The 15,406-nt window shown below is 34.4% G+C and overlaps 1 protein-coding gene across 2 annotated transcripts; it reads right to left on the bottom strand.

The window, feature by feature from the left end:
- Positions 1 to 756: 756 nt before the first annotated feature.
- LOC130046425 (uncharacterized) lies at positions 757 to 8,586 on the bottom strand. Of its 2 annotated transcripts, XM_056148382.1 has the most exons (9): positions 8,344 to 8,586; positions 8,037 to 8,147; positions 7,560 to 7,584; positions 7,225 to 7,427; positions 7,056 to 7,115; positions 6,823 to 6,900; positions 4,894 to 4,974; positions 3,278 to 3,364; positions 757 to 2,237 (listed from the first exon to the last, which is right to left on the bottom strand). In XM_056148382.1, the coding sequence occupies exons 1-9, from the start codon at positions 8,489 to 8,491 to the stop codon at positions 1,096 to 1,098; spliced, it is 1,935 nt and encodes a 644-aa protein (XP_056004357.1). In that variant the 5' UTR covers positions 8,492 to 8,586; the 3' UTR covers positions 757 to 1,095. The 2 variants fall into 2 exon arrangements, with proteins under 2 accessions (XP_056004357.1, XP_056004365.1); XM_056148390.1 differs by lacking the exons at positions 3,278 to 3,364; positions 4,894 to 4,974 and having other exon boundaries at positions 8,344 to 8,582.
- Between the last annotated feature and the right edge of the window lie 6,820 nt (positions 8,587 to 15,406).

Genomic DNA, 15,406 nt, shown 5'->3' with positions numbered 1-15,406 from the left:
GATAGTCTTCGTCTTTTCACCGCAACATGATACACATTCAGGGTTAGAGAAAATATCGCGGATTTTCTGGCTTTTCTTACCAAGATAACTTTCAAGGATGTCAACGCATACCTAATGTAATTCCAATTAAAAAGCAATGTGGCAGTTTCACCAGTTAATCCCACTTTAAAAAGTGCTCTTCCAACCTCAGTTTGGCAATAGCGTCATACAATAAGATATGTATTATATTATCGGTTGATATTGCAGGTGATATCTACATCGTCAATCACTTGTGCATTGGAAAGGGATTGCATTAGCGGGTGCATTCGCGACCATTGATATACTAAGGATCACATTAGCTGTGCGACTCACACAGGTAATGTTATCGTACTACACGGATATTACATTATCCGGGTGTTAAAAGGCTGGTTAAATCATAGTAGTTACATATTCATTAAGACTTGCATCCTTTGTTGCTATTGACCTATATCATCCGGATGAGTGATTATATGGCAGTAAAATATCGGATCACACTTGTAGCTATTTTCATTAGATATATGTAATAAAAAAAAAGTAGCTTTATGTATAACTTAGATGTTAAATAAAATGTTCCAGTATATTGGTTTTACTTTCCAAATGACAGTATATTAAGGTTACGGCCGGCAAGTAAACTTTTTTCTTTAAAATTTCGATGGATTTTTTCATTGCTTCCCAATTTCTATCCTATTTATTGCAAATTAGCCGTTCTAAAAGATAGAGATAGCCATAACTGACTGGTTATGCAATAACATAACTTTATTGGTACCTGATTCAACCATTTAACATACAAATACAATGAAAATATTGTTGGTTCAGAGCATACATTATTTTCAATTACTTTCTGGACAGCAAATATTGGTAAGCATACAAATTTTAGGAATATGAAAACACACACTAATAAAAGCACCACGGTAGCTCAATAGAATTTCAGTCAAGTATGCATTCATTTGCATATAAATTATATAATTATGAAAACACACATTAATAGACCTATGAAAATAAGTAACGCTGTCAAATATTGATCGCAGACTGAACAACTACACAAAATACTCAGTAAGAGCTATCAAAAATCATTTGTCAAAAACGCGGTTGTTTTTTAAAAGTAGAACATTTCGCTCGTAACTCTTCCCAAATACTGTGTTCACATACGTATGGCGTTCCAGCTGATATAATCGTTTGAAAGCGATCGTTTATTGCGAGGAGATCAACTTTTTTCACTCCATATAAGGAGACGCGTTCCAAAAATAATTCACCGTCACAGTATTTGATGATCAAATCTTTTCTCTCCTTCCAAACAACATCAAATGTGACACGAACTGTTTCTCTGCAGTGTATTGAGACAATGTCTCCATACTGTTCCACGTCTTCATGCTGTAAGTCGTGAGACAATGAAAAATTCTCCACTTTGAAAACTTGACATAGTTCAGTGACCATATCTTTGTTTATATCTCGAATGTTTGTTTTTCCATTGTGCAACATGAGAATTACGAGAGCAGCAAAATGACGAACATCAGATCCGCTATTTGATTTGGATAAACCATTGATTCGCTGCAACATCAAGTCATATGGATTTTCGAGAAATTTTAAAGCACTCGTTAGATAATACGCGTTTTCAAAGAGGAGAGACGGTATTGTCGCTTTTCCTATATGTTTAGCTTTACATTGAATGTAAGCCTCCCTATATTTAACGATGCCCCCTTTCTCGTATTTTTGATTCTCGATCCATTCCTTTCTACTTTGCTTATGACTGTCGAATATTGCTCCCCAGTCTTCTTCGGTGTACCCATCTACGGTTAGATCATAAATTTTATCTTGCAAAGAACTACTTTTTAGGAACTCCTCGAGATCATGTTTTGAAATAGTAGCTGGAACACATATCAATGCATGGATCTTTCCCTTTCCAGCTTCAACAACATTTTCAACATTTTTAAGTAAAGTAGCAATGGTATTTTTATTGAACCAACTTTTGATACACTCATCCAGTATAAGGAAAGTTTTCTGGTCCGTGGTTATTTCCTTTAACTCTTTTATGTCCTTCATGTGCCGGACATGTGCACTAGTGGTAAATTTTTGACAAGCAAACATAACTGTTTCGGAAACGAGAGAAGTCTTTCCACTTCCAGGTAATCCAATAATCACCATGATATTTAGAGATAACAGTGATTTTGCCATCTTGTCTATGAAAGATAAGTTCGCCATATTCACGTATATACGCCGTTCTGTGAAGAGAGATAATGCATATCAACAATGTCACATTTTGATGAATAACATTCAATAGAAACAAAAGTGTATGGGATAATGTGAACATCACCAGATAATGAACAATATATTAAATACCCCAAAAATGCAATTTTACGACTTTCTCTCACATAAACGATAAAAATTTTATAAATTTCTCAGACAATTACTACAAAATGAATTAAATTTGTCTGAACTCGAAAAATAATATTTCATCAACAACGATCTCAAAGTAGGAATATAACCAACTTCAGACACTTTAACTTAGATAATCCCATTTTGCATGTGAATCCTCCATATCTGCTTCGTAAATGGATACATGTAATAACAGCAAACTAACAACTCATTACAAACGGGATGATTTCAGCTTCTCTATCGTCAACTTTCCATATCTATATAGCAATATTCCAATATCACCTGCATTTGGTCTTCATATCTCTCAATTGACTCGATACACAAGAGCTTGTTCTGCGTTTGGGCAGTTTCTAAATCGAGGATGGCTACCGACAAAGTTGATGTTATAGGGATTCAACAGTCTCGTTTAAAGTCAGCATTTCGCAAATTCTATGGTCGTTATAATGAACTAGTTTGCCAATATAACTTATCATTGAGTCAAATGGTGTCTGGCTTGTCTGATTTTGTCTACGGATTACTCCGTTTACCTGATCAAGTCATAGGACTCACGGCGGATGTGACAGGTCTACAGGGGATGCTTACTTCTCCTAGGCACTTGATCCCACCTCTATTATATCCAGGGGTCCGTGTTTGTTCAACTCTTTATTTTGTATTGCTTATAGGAGTTATGAGATTGATTACTGTTCGTTATTTGTTACATGTACCTCTTCGTTATCTTTCATTGATCACTGTTCGTTATCTTCACCGTTCATATATTTGCTTGTATTTACTATATATTTTAGATAAGATTGAAATTTTTCCAATGATTGTCTAAATTCATTAAATAGTTTGTACTATTGATATACTTTAGTAAATCATGATGATTGTTCTTGTGCATTTTACATACCATTGGTAGTTGAATTAATTTCTTTTGTACTTCCCAAACTTTGATTGTCTCCAGCAGGCGGTTGCTGGATGGCAGTCATTTCAGGTCCTACAAATGACTATTCAATAATGTCTATCATAAAGGCTACTTTTTACAAAAATACAAGTTTCATTAGAAATAACCAACAACAAAACAGATACATCATATCGTATCAATGTCATAGATGGGATAATGTGAACATCACCATATAATGATAATATAAATATATTAATTACCAAAAATGCAATTTTACGAATTTCTCTCGCATAAATAATGAATAATCTGTGAATTTGTTCAGTCAATTATACATGTACAATATCAATTCCAATTCAACATAATGTCCTGTTGGAACACTAAAAACGTTCTTTCGTCAATAGCGATCTCAGAGTATGAATATTTGGGAGACTTTAACTTAAGGTAGCTCCACTATCCTGTGACTTAACAATATCAATGGTTGAAACTGGAAAAACTGTATTAATATTCACTCAATGTAACTTAATTTAATTAATAACCAAAGAAAATGTATATGTCAGACATACAAAAACACACATTTTCTTAAAACAGAATAATAAAACATAGATAAAAAAATGTTAAAATGACATACTTTTTAAGGTATTTCATGTATAATAAAAAGATAATAATAAACAATTTTGAAGGATTTAGATCAACATAAAAGTTTATTGTTAAATAATGATGAAAGTGAAGCAGATGAAATTCACATGACTGATAAATGATTAGAAGCTGACCTTTTTGCACTTAAGACTTTTGGGAAGAGTTGTCTGACCTTTGTAAAAATAAGAAAACTCTAATTTTCTAACAATGTGTGTGGTCAATGATTTATTTTATTTCATATTTTCATAAAAAGAAAGTGTGTACGTAACTTTCTACCAAGAGATTAGTATGAAAATATAATTTGTTTTTAAAATATGTAATAAAACATGCTTTCCCCATATACTTCAATGTTAAATTCTAGGTGAAATAAATCGAGCAGTAAACAAAATTTTGAAAATTCCTACGGTGGATTATTTTTATTTGATGAACCCTTCAAAATGATACCATGATTACATATATTCCACCATCCATTTATTAGATATGAGATATGGTCATTATACATTGAATACCTTAATGAAATGAATTTTTTTAATGTAAACAGTTTAGAGAAACTGTTAATATATAAATATGTATAAATTAATTGTGGATATTAGGGAGATTATTGTATAATAGACATACAGTAGAGGAACTACCAGCATAGGAGTCATTGCCCTTGACAGCACTGTGTTCCTTATACATAATCATCTATGGAAAATATAAACTTTTTCACTATGAATAGATTTATCATATTTTTATTATATCTAGTGAATAAAATTCCTCTAAAAGATATATTTCTAACACGTGCAAAGTTTAATTTGATAAAGTTTATGCAAAAACCTATGTCATCACACGAGGATCGATCTACCTTAAGAATCCCATTTTGCATGTGATATACATAATTGTATTTACTAAATATTCTAAAATAAATTGAAGTTTTTTTTTTTCAATGATTGTCGAGTTTATAATATTACAATGTATGATGATTGTTCTTGGGTATTTGTACATACCTTTGGGAGTTGAATTAATTTCTTTTGTACTTCCCGAACTTTGATTTTCGCCAGGTCGATGGATGACATTTGTATCAGATCCTACATATAATTATTTAGTTAAAAGGTATCAAAGACGCTAGTTCTAATTACAAAAATATCATTGCTATTAGAAATAACCAACACAGAGATATGTATTATACAATGTCATAGAGTAAGGATTTTGCCTGCTTCTTCCACTACAAAGTACGTTCTCTGGATTATGTTTTATATCTGATTCCTCCTCTAGACACAGATAAGATATGGAGTAAAAGAATAAGAAAAGAACCTGATTCACAAACCCCAAAATATGGCCCTTAAAATATATAAAAATGAAAGTAAATGTTGAATAGGAGTATTGGTGTTATAAGTATGTATCAGAATCCGGGGTTTAAAAAAACATGTTAGATTTTAAAAATAAGACCACAACTAAAGCTGTATACATAGTAGAACCAGATATGGTACTGTATTTTTGTCATTTTTCACCAAAAACTGTTTACTTTGTAAAGGTTTTGCCATACTGGTTTCATCTCGCCCAAAATATTTAAAGTATTTTCATAATATACACCTTTTCAATTGACCATCAATGCAAAAATATTTTAGGGTGAGCTAGGAGCACCATTTTTATTTTTCAAAAAACGATATTCCGGATTTCTGAAAAATATTACGGTTAATGCGCTGGTGGTAATAAACTTGAATTTTACAGATAATATGGCTGATTTAAGTATCTTATGAAGAAAGAAACTACGTTCTTTATTTCGTGTCATGTAGATTCTATAGGTCATTTTAGTTCGGTGTTTATGTTTAAGGCAAGGGAAATTCCTTCACCTAATAATAGTTTTCGGTTGCAGCTTGTTTTGCCCTTTTACTAGGCCTATAGATGTTCATTTTCAATACCTAGTTGTTTTCATCTTTTAAAGTCGTTCACAAAGCATCTTCATTGCATCGTTGCTTAAAAACTGTGTACAATTTTGGTAGTTTTACATTATTATCATAAACATTATCATTAAACGAAACGATAATTACCGAAGCTGTTAGGCCTAGTGACTGAAATGTACATGGCGTCTTCTTTCACTTTGGGATAGATCGGAAAATATTCAGGCTTCACGAAAGTATTCTTGCATGGTACTGATATCATATCGAATCATTTTTGCTATATTTATTTTACAAAATTGTAACTACGCAGATTTAGACTGTCAACATTCGAAATTATTTAACCTAACTTTACGTACATTGGGAGTAAGTCCTTCTTTGATTTACGGTACATCCAAGTTTTGGGCTGAATATTAGCATGGCCTGGTCAGGAAAAAAGGAATTCAAAATAAAAGATTTTAAAAACTACAATATGACTTACCATAGCATGCAGTATTGCCGCCAGTTAATCCGACACAGTAGATTATGTAAGCAATTTACAATGAAAGGTGAAGATAACGAACAGTGATCAAACTCATAACTCCTACAAGCAATACAAAATAGATAGTTGGGCAAGCACGGACCCCTGGACACACCAGAGGTGGGATCAGGTGCCTAGGAGGAGTAAGCATCCCCTGTCGACCGGTCACATCCGCCGTGAGCCCTATATCCTGATCAGGTAAATGGAGTTATCTGTAGTCAAAATCAGTGTGCCAAGAACGGCTTAATACGTCAGACAGCATTTGACCCAAGGATAGGTTGTATTGACGAACTAGATCGTTATAACGACCATAGAATTATACCTTTCTATGGAAAAGGACAGCTAATTACATTATCTGTTGGATTTAACCTGGTGTTGAGAGGATGTCTACAGGTGTGGATTTATCCACAAGTATTACGGAAATTGGTTCTAAACAAATATCCCTTCACCTTGGCTAATTCGAACATTGATCTGATTACAACATTATCGAAATGTTTAGAGAATCGTTTTATATCAACCTTCAACTGACAGATTGGGAGTGTCATTAGTACGTATCAACGCTTGATCCTCGCCATGGTCGTCCTCAACGTTTGTACCTATAAGATATCACAATTAATTATTTGTATAAGATAAATACAATATCGTACACATGTCCTTTCGATGTGACAGAATTTGCTTAGTTAGAAAATAAATATCTGATAGAACCCAAACTCTGTATAAATATGTTTGATATTCATGAACAGAATCTGACCAGTAGGTGAAGGTATTGCAGATTCCTCCGTGATATTCTCAGGATGACGTCTTCTGTTGACTACAGAGACAAATGAAAAGAATTGATAGAGTAGTATCATCCAAAATAATCTTAAAATATATAACTCATAACAAGTACAGAATAAAACTGATATACAATGTATACTTACTGTTTCGTCGCCATCGTTTGATGTACCCTCTTCTTTGTAAGAAAACGATAACACCAATAACCACAGGAATGATGAGAAGGATTAGCGCCAGTAGCTCCGGACCAGCTCCCCCGTCATGTGTACTCGTTCTGATTGTTGATGTGTTTTGTTGTTGATCAGCATGGTTAACACCTCGGCTAGTTGTTGAAGAAATTCTTGTAAAACTATAAAATGATAAATATTGAATTTTCAATTTCTGACCAACTCTTATTCTTTGAATTTTATTTTAAAAATCATAACAATGGGCATTTCAGACATAATTATTCATGGCCGACAATACATTGAGTATCACCTACCTCTTCTCTGGGAAACACGCTAGGTCTGTAAATTAATAATTCAATATCAAACAGAATCTAAACTACTATATCATAGTTCATGAATATCACTTGTAATATACAAATTAAGAAGACAACAAATTCATCATACAATACTTTCTCTTTCTGCAGAGACAGAAAGAAAAGTGTGTTACTTAAGTCGAGAACTTTCTCTTTCGCCACAGAGAAGGTAAGGTTTGTTATTGAGTTATGGAGCTTTCTTGTTCCTTATGAAGAATGTACAGGTCGTCCGAAAAGAAAATTCACCAATGTCTTCGGTGAGTGTTTTAGTTTAGGAATATTATTGCCGTGAATATCTTCCTTTATGAAGGGGAAACAAGAGCTAGCACAAAACCTTTACTTGTGTCAAATGCTGTAACTTTTATATTGACTACATTAACACAGAGAGCACAATCTGTTGCGTGCATCCATACTCAGAATGGGGGGTTTAACACTTACATTTAAAGACTGTATTGGATTTGTAAGCGTTTGATGGACACGGTTTTGGCGGTCGTGATACACATGACGTGGAATCCAACATTCCCGCTTTATTGTAGATGGGACATTTACCTTAAAGGAAAAAAAAAACGTTTGAAAACTGGAAATAGTATGACGTTTGTGTTCTGTAAATAATGCAGAAGTAATGAATTTAGATAAACAATCCGACATACATTTTATCCATGGATTGAGAGTATGGTAAATAAAAAACGTTTTGAAAAAACCTCAACATACTGGTCTAACTAATAAGGGATACAACTGTACATACCTGCTTCTATCCAGATAGGATTTTTACACAGTTCAATCACTTTACCATCCTGTGTTTGCATACAATGGTAATTTCCTTTTGGGGTGCAAGCTCTTTCAGTAGACTTTTCATTCCATGCTTCTGCTGTTGATGGACAATCTGGTTCCATTTTGAATCTAAATTCCGAAGCTGTCTAAACGTTTTATAGTATGGGGGGCGTTATACAACATTTGAATTTAATATCTGATAAAAACATTTCAAGTTATGACACATAAAATAGAGCTAGATAAGAGGAAATATTTTACACTGATACATGTACTAGTGTTGATATCTCGTATAAACGAGATAAATCTTTACAGTTTTATATATCAGTTACTCCTTCAATAACGCGATGAGTGATATACGATGCACAATTGAACAAATAAAGATGTTTATGGAAAATAGCAAATAAATCAAACGTGTATTGGCTGTTCATACGGTATATGGTTGATCTATTTATGCCGTAAGATACTGTGGTATTGGGTAAAAGTGTTGTTAGAGAATCAGACATTCCAGTTATTCAGCATCTTTTGGACGTTTGGATTCTAGCTTGTTCCGATCTCGTGCCTCTGTGCCTCATTTGGTACGAAAATGAATTTAAAACGATGTTCACATTGATCAGTGGAATTCTTACAAAAGATGCTTTAAAACTACCGTAGTCCATTTGAGAAAACAAACTTGGTCATTCGATAGCATTGCTAGAAAATTTCTAGGAATAATTTGATGGTTACTTAAAACATACATCATATTGTTTTATGAAGTATCATTTAGAAAATGTATACTCGTCTGAAACAATTTTAATCAGTATGGACAACTATATTGATTTAGACAGTTTTAATATACTTTGACAAAAAATGCACACACAAGCAGGCCTTGTTTGGTACACTGTGATAAGAAATCAATCGAGTTGTCGATCTTTGTACTGGCAGGTTAGATAAAACCTCAAAATGTGAATGACTGGGTTTTGTTTTCATATTATGAAGGTTTATTATGTACATGTATAAACAAATACATATAGTTTAAATTATTCAAAGCATGCTTAAATCAAGTGAATAATATCAGTATATCGTGGATATGAATTTTATTTTATCCAATTAAATTTTAAACACTGTATTGGTAGTTTTTCTCGGCATAATATCGAATTAATCGCGTAACTTGCAGGAGATATGCATTTCTTTTCTCTTATGAAATATTTATAAATATGTATTGAATGTCATAAATCATGGGTCAATATTGAAAATTTTAATATACAAATCCCTTGGGGATCCGGGTTAGAATAGGTCCTCAGAGTACCCCTTGTTTGTCGCAAGAGGCGACTAAATGGGTCGGTCCTTTGGATAAGACCACAACAATCGAGGTCCCGTGCCACAGCTGGTGTGGCATGATAAAGATTCCTCCCTGCTCAAAGGCCGTAAGCGCCGAGCATAGGCCTACATTTTGCAGCCCTTCACCGGCATACGATTGAAAGATTCTCGAGAGGGATGTTAAACAATATACAATCAATCAAGCAATTCAATTGGACAATTATTGACATTTTCACAGAATCATTCAGTTAAAACTGTTCAGTTAAAACCATTCGGTGATATTTCAGTTATTATTCAATTATAACCGCCACAGTGGTCTAGAGGTAGAGCGTTTGCCCCGCATGCGGAAGATCGGGGTTCTAATCCCGGCCGCGACATACCTAAGTCGTTAAAACAGGTAAGGACAGTTCCATCGCCAAACGCTAGGCATCAGATGTGAATGTCACGGGTCCTCGGAAATGACATTAAAAGGTAACTCAATACTCGAATTATTATCTGATAAATGTTTAAAATGTATTTATTTTAATTTATTAGAGTTAAAACTACTAAATTATCAAATAAAATATCGCAGTTTTTTAAGATGCGAGGCATGCATTTATAAAATCATATATCAACGTCAGAAAATTGCAATTTGTTTTCAACAGCATTATAAAAATTTCACAAAAACTGATTAAAACGATATAATAGTATTCACATTAATTTCATGAAACTGTTTCTTCACAAAACAATTCAAAATTTCTGTTAAAAAAAACAAAAAAACAAAAAAAAAAACACTATTGCGTAATGAATTTGATAAATGATTAAATGAAAACAAGAGTTATTGCCTTTGAATTCAATATTTTGAAACATATTATTGATTATTAATATATATACATGTAACTTAGACTTTTGAAATATTCTAAATTTAACAAGATTTTTTACAATAACTATTGAAAAAGACTCCAACAAAATCTAACTTCCTATCACGCATAAATCAAAATAAATCATTGATTTTGCAAAATCTCATGACGTCACAGGAGGATGGAACTACTACGTAAGCGCCGAGCATCTAAAGCCTAAATTTCACGCCCTTCACATTGGTGACGTCTCCATATAAGTGAAAAATTCTCGAGAGGGACATTAAACAAGATACAATCAATTGCATGTAATCACTCAATTATCTTTCCATCAGCTTTCATTGGTAGTTTAGTTACTCTTCAGTCTTTCAATGATCATATATTTTTATATTACAATATTAATGACTTTTTTTTTTTCAAGTCAATACGGTGCTTTAGATACCTATAAGTACAATAATTACCAAAACCAGAGAGCGAGGTGTTTATTACACATCGAGGATAACTAAAACTTCGTATTGACCGGAAAACGCCACTGTTCACTTCGAGGGTAGCTAAAACTTCGTTTTGGCCGCAAAATGTTACAGTTTGTTTAATAAACAAGTTGAGATAACACACACTGATTAAACTAATAAATCTTATAAAAATACAAAATTAAGAAAAGGGCAAACACGACCCCTTGGACAAACCAGAATGAATAATTCAAAACAGGCTACTAGAGTCAATGAAACGATACATAGTTGTCCATCTTTGAAGACAGCTAGACAGCAATACTTAGTAAACCGTTATTAGAGACGCTAGTTTGGGTTATTACATCATAAAATGATATAAAACTTTGATCTCCTCCTATTGTGATCCCACCCGAGGGGGGGGGGGGGGACTGAATTGAAGAAAATTGAATTTGAACTACCTGAAGATGATTCTCACTACGGATCACTCCGTTTATCTGATCAAGATATAGGCCCCACGGCGGGTGTGACCGGTTGACAGGGTGTGTGTGATCCTCCTAGGCACCTGATCCCACCACTTGTATATCCCGGCGTCCATGTTTGCCCAATTCATAATTTTGTATTGTTTATACAATGTAGGAGTTATGACATTGATCACTTTTCACCTTTTATACTAGCATATCATTATATGACTATTTATGACCCTGCTGTTGCTGAGATGAAGATTGTTTCCTGCATGTTCCCTTGTAAAATGTTGATCCCCTATTGTGGTCCCACCCTATCCCCGGGGGCCATGGTTTGAACAATCTTGAATCTAATAATCTATGTCAGGATGCTTTCATGTAATTTTCTAACTTTTCTAGCAGAGTGGTTCTTGAAAAGATTTTCTCTATATACCTGCTTGTAAAACTTTGATCCCCTATTGTTGTCCCATCCTATCCCCGGGGGCAATGATCTGAACAAACTTGAATTAATTTTACTCTGTGTCAGGAAACTCGTGTAAACAACTTTTCTGGCCTAGTGGTCCTTCAGAAGATTTTTATCAGACCACACTCTATATTCATCTCTACTTCATTATCTCCCCTTTGAAGATAGCATGACTATTCATTTGAAGAAACGTGAATCCCCTTCAGCCAAGGGTGATTTGTACAAAGTTTGACTGGAATTGGCTCAGTGGTTCTGGAGAATATGAAAATGTTAACAGTTTTCGGACAGACTACAGACAAAAGGCTTTCGGGAAAGCTCACTTGAGCTTTCAGCGGAAATGAACTAAAACTTTAGGTTGTCTATACCTAGTGACTGTCATAAAAATAACCTTAGGCGTTTTGTTTTGTTGTGGGTGTTGGGAATATTGACAAGAATTATTGCAGTGCTTTATTTAAACATAAACAAAGATACAAATCTTTATTTATTGTAACAATCCCAAGGGAAAGCGTAAGCAGCAAAATAAAAACTGACGTACACGATACTCGATGCTTGAAATGTAGAAAACATTTGACATTTCGATACGTGTAGCCCATCAGAAAGCCATTCTATCTGAACTGGAACATCCAATTATCCTTTCCAACATAATGAAAACCTCTCCAAAGTATTGTAAAATAGCAGTGATTCTAACACTCCTGGATACTACACTGTAAAAGTCAAACATATCTATCTCAAATTCCAATCCTACATTTATGTTGCGCCTAATCAATTCTCTGTGTGTAATAAACCCGTCTTCTTTATCATTGTTGTGCCAGTCTAATTAGGTCGTAGAGGGTTTGTTTCTGTATGATTTAATCGAATTCAGAAATTGTATCCTGTTCTGCTTAAAAATTTATTCTTTAAGGCTGTATATGATCCCTAGTTGTTGGGGTTTTTTTTTCAAGACATGTCGAAGTATGTTCTTCCCTCTTTTTCAGATTCCTGCTTTTTTTCACATTCAATCTGTTTCAAATTAGGGCAAATCATTTGAAGACAGATTATATACATGTAGCATAATACAGAAAATAAAAGAGATAAAAACACACCAACGAGAATAAAGGGAGTTTCAGCCAACTAGTATTGGGAAATTCTGCTTTTCAAGAAAAATATGATGTAGTATCATTAGACACATGAAGTATTTCAATTTGACTGGTCGCGGTGGCTCAGTGGTAAAGCGTTCGCTTCGTAAACGGGAGGTCGTGAATTCGATTCGCTCATGCAATGACCGCGACAAACCTACGACGTAAACTTAAGCAGTGATTGCTCCTTCGCCACACGTTCGACATTCAGAAGTGAGAATCATGGGTCTTTCGGATATGACTTTAAAACACGTTGCAGTTCATACTCTCATGTATTTTCAAAACTGAAATGAATTTTATTTTAAATATTATAATTATGCATTTTACTTTCATTTCTGTCGGAATATTCCCAGTCGCACTACATTCATCAAGATTCATGAAACAATGACTATCATTGGAAATGTAAATGTTTCTATTTGCATTTGAAAGTATATTATTCTACAAGTCCGCGGTACATCATTGAGGTGCAATATTTTTTAAAAGGAATAGGTATTTAATTTGTTTATTCTGCATAATCGTAACACAAAAATCATATGTATTGTTTATTAAATTGTTTTTCATACTTCTTCATAATTATACAGTATACAGATGAGACGTTAAGCAAGATACAATCAATGTACGGTTTACCTGTAAAAAAAATTGTAAGTACATGTACATGTATGCCGTATACTTCAGTCTTCACACATACTCGTGTGAAAAGGTTGCGAGCTCGTGATGTTCAATCTAATTACTTTTATAAAAATAGATAATCTGAGAAATTTCTTGAATTTTTATATTGTAATTCATACTTATCAAGAAATAATCTGCATTCTGTCCGTGTGCATATCAAATTCCATGTACACACCTACCCATGGACACTCGCAAAGACATGAACTTTCCGAGTGTTTCCGGGTATTTCGTCACCTCTCGACGTTTATTGTCCTTTCATTACCTATTAAACTCAGCAGTAGTACATACCATACTTACCATTTATTTACAAGCAACTACATTCACGTACAACTTTGCAGTTAAGCCCGGATATGAATAATCGAAAAATTAACTACATGTAGTTCCAAAGAAAACGTTTGCCACAGTGAAAAAATATAATGTTTTAATCAGCATAATGTATTGTAACTAGTAGAAAGCGAGGCGTGGCGAACCCTGTATACGATCATTGTCTGTACCTGTATACGATCATTGTCTGTACCTGTATACGATCATTGTCTGTACCTGTACACGATCATTGTCTGTACCTGTATACGATCATTGTCTGTACCTGTATACGATCATTGTCTGTACCTGTATAAGATCATTGTCTGTACCTGTACACGATCATTGTCTGTACCTGTACACGATCATTGTCTGTACCTGTACACGATCATTGTCTGTACCTGTATAAGATCATTGTCTGTACCTGTACACGATCATTGTCTGTACCTGTATAAGATCATTGTCTGTACCTGTACACGATCATTGTCTGTACCTGTATAAGATCATTGTCTGTACCTGTACACGACCATTGTCTGTACCTGTATACGATCATTGTCTGTACCTGTACACGGTGGTCACTAGTTGCTGAATGTTCTCTAACTGCATATCTTGCCAAATATTTAGACGACATAAACAACATGCTCCAAATTGGCGATCCGGGTTAGAATAGATCCACAGTACCCATTGTTGGAGATCCGGGTTAGAATAGATCCACTGTACCCATTGTTTATCGTAAGAGGCGACTAAATGGGGTGGTCCTCCGGATGAGACCGCAAAAACCAAGGCACCGTGTCACAGCTGGTTTGGCACGATAAAGATCCCTCCCTGCTCAAAGGACGTCAGCGCCGAGCATAGACCTAAATTTTGCAGCTCTTCTCCGACAATGATACCGTCTCCATATGAGTGAAAGATTCTGGAGCGGAACGTTAAACTATGTTCAACCAACCAATAACCAAACTTGCGTCCTTGAGCTTTGTTAATTAGTGTGGGGCCTCTACATAGTGACGTTAAATACTGCGATGTGATCACAAATTCTGATGTTTACATTGTGACGTAAGATGTTTAGATTTACAGTGTGACTTGTGATGTTTAGATATAAGTACTATGTTTGAGATGTATTTGCCTCGTGACTTGTGAAAGGTGAACATAACGAACAGTGATAAATCTCAAAACTTCTATACGGAAAACAAAATAAAGAGTTGGCAAATGATGTTTAAATAGATCACACTGAGTCTGAGATTTATTCGCATTGTGAAATATAACGATCTAGTTGGTCAATACAACCTATCAGATGGCAACGGTATGTAATAAATTGTTACATATCGTGCGGGGACTGCACCTCTTTGGGTGTGATTCCAGGGGGGGGGGGAGGGGGGCAGTCTTGTAGATTACTATTTATCATCGTGTTTGTGAGTGGGTATTCATTATTTGTTTCTTCCCTACCTTAT

This window comes from Ostrea edulis, chromosome 1 (assembly GCF_947568905.1).
Source record: "Ostrea edulis chromosome 1, xbOstEdul1.1, whole genome shotgun sequence".
Classification (NCBI taxonomy): Eukaryota; Metazoa; Mollusca; class Bivalvia; order Ostreida; family Ostreidae; genus Ostrea; species Ostrea edulis.
This window is presented reverse-complemented; position numbering and strand designations above follow the sequence as displayed.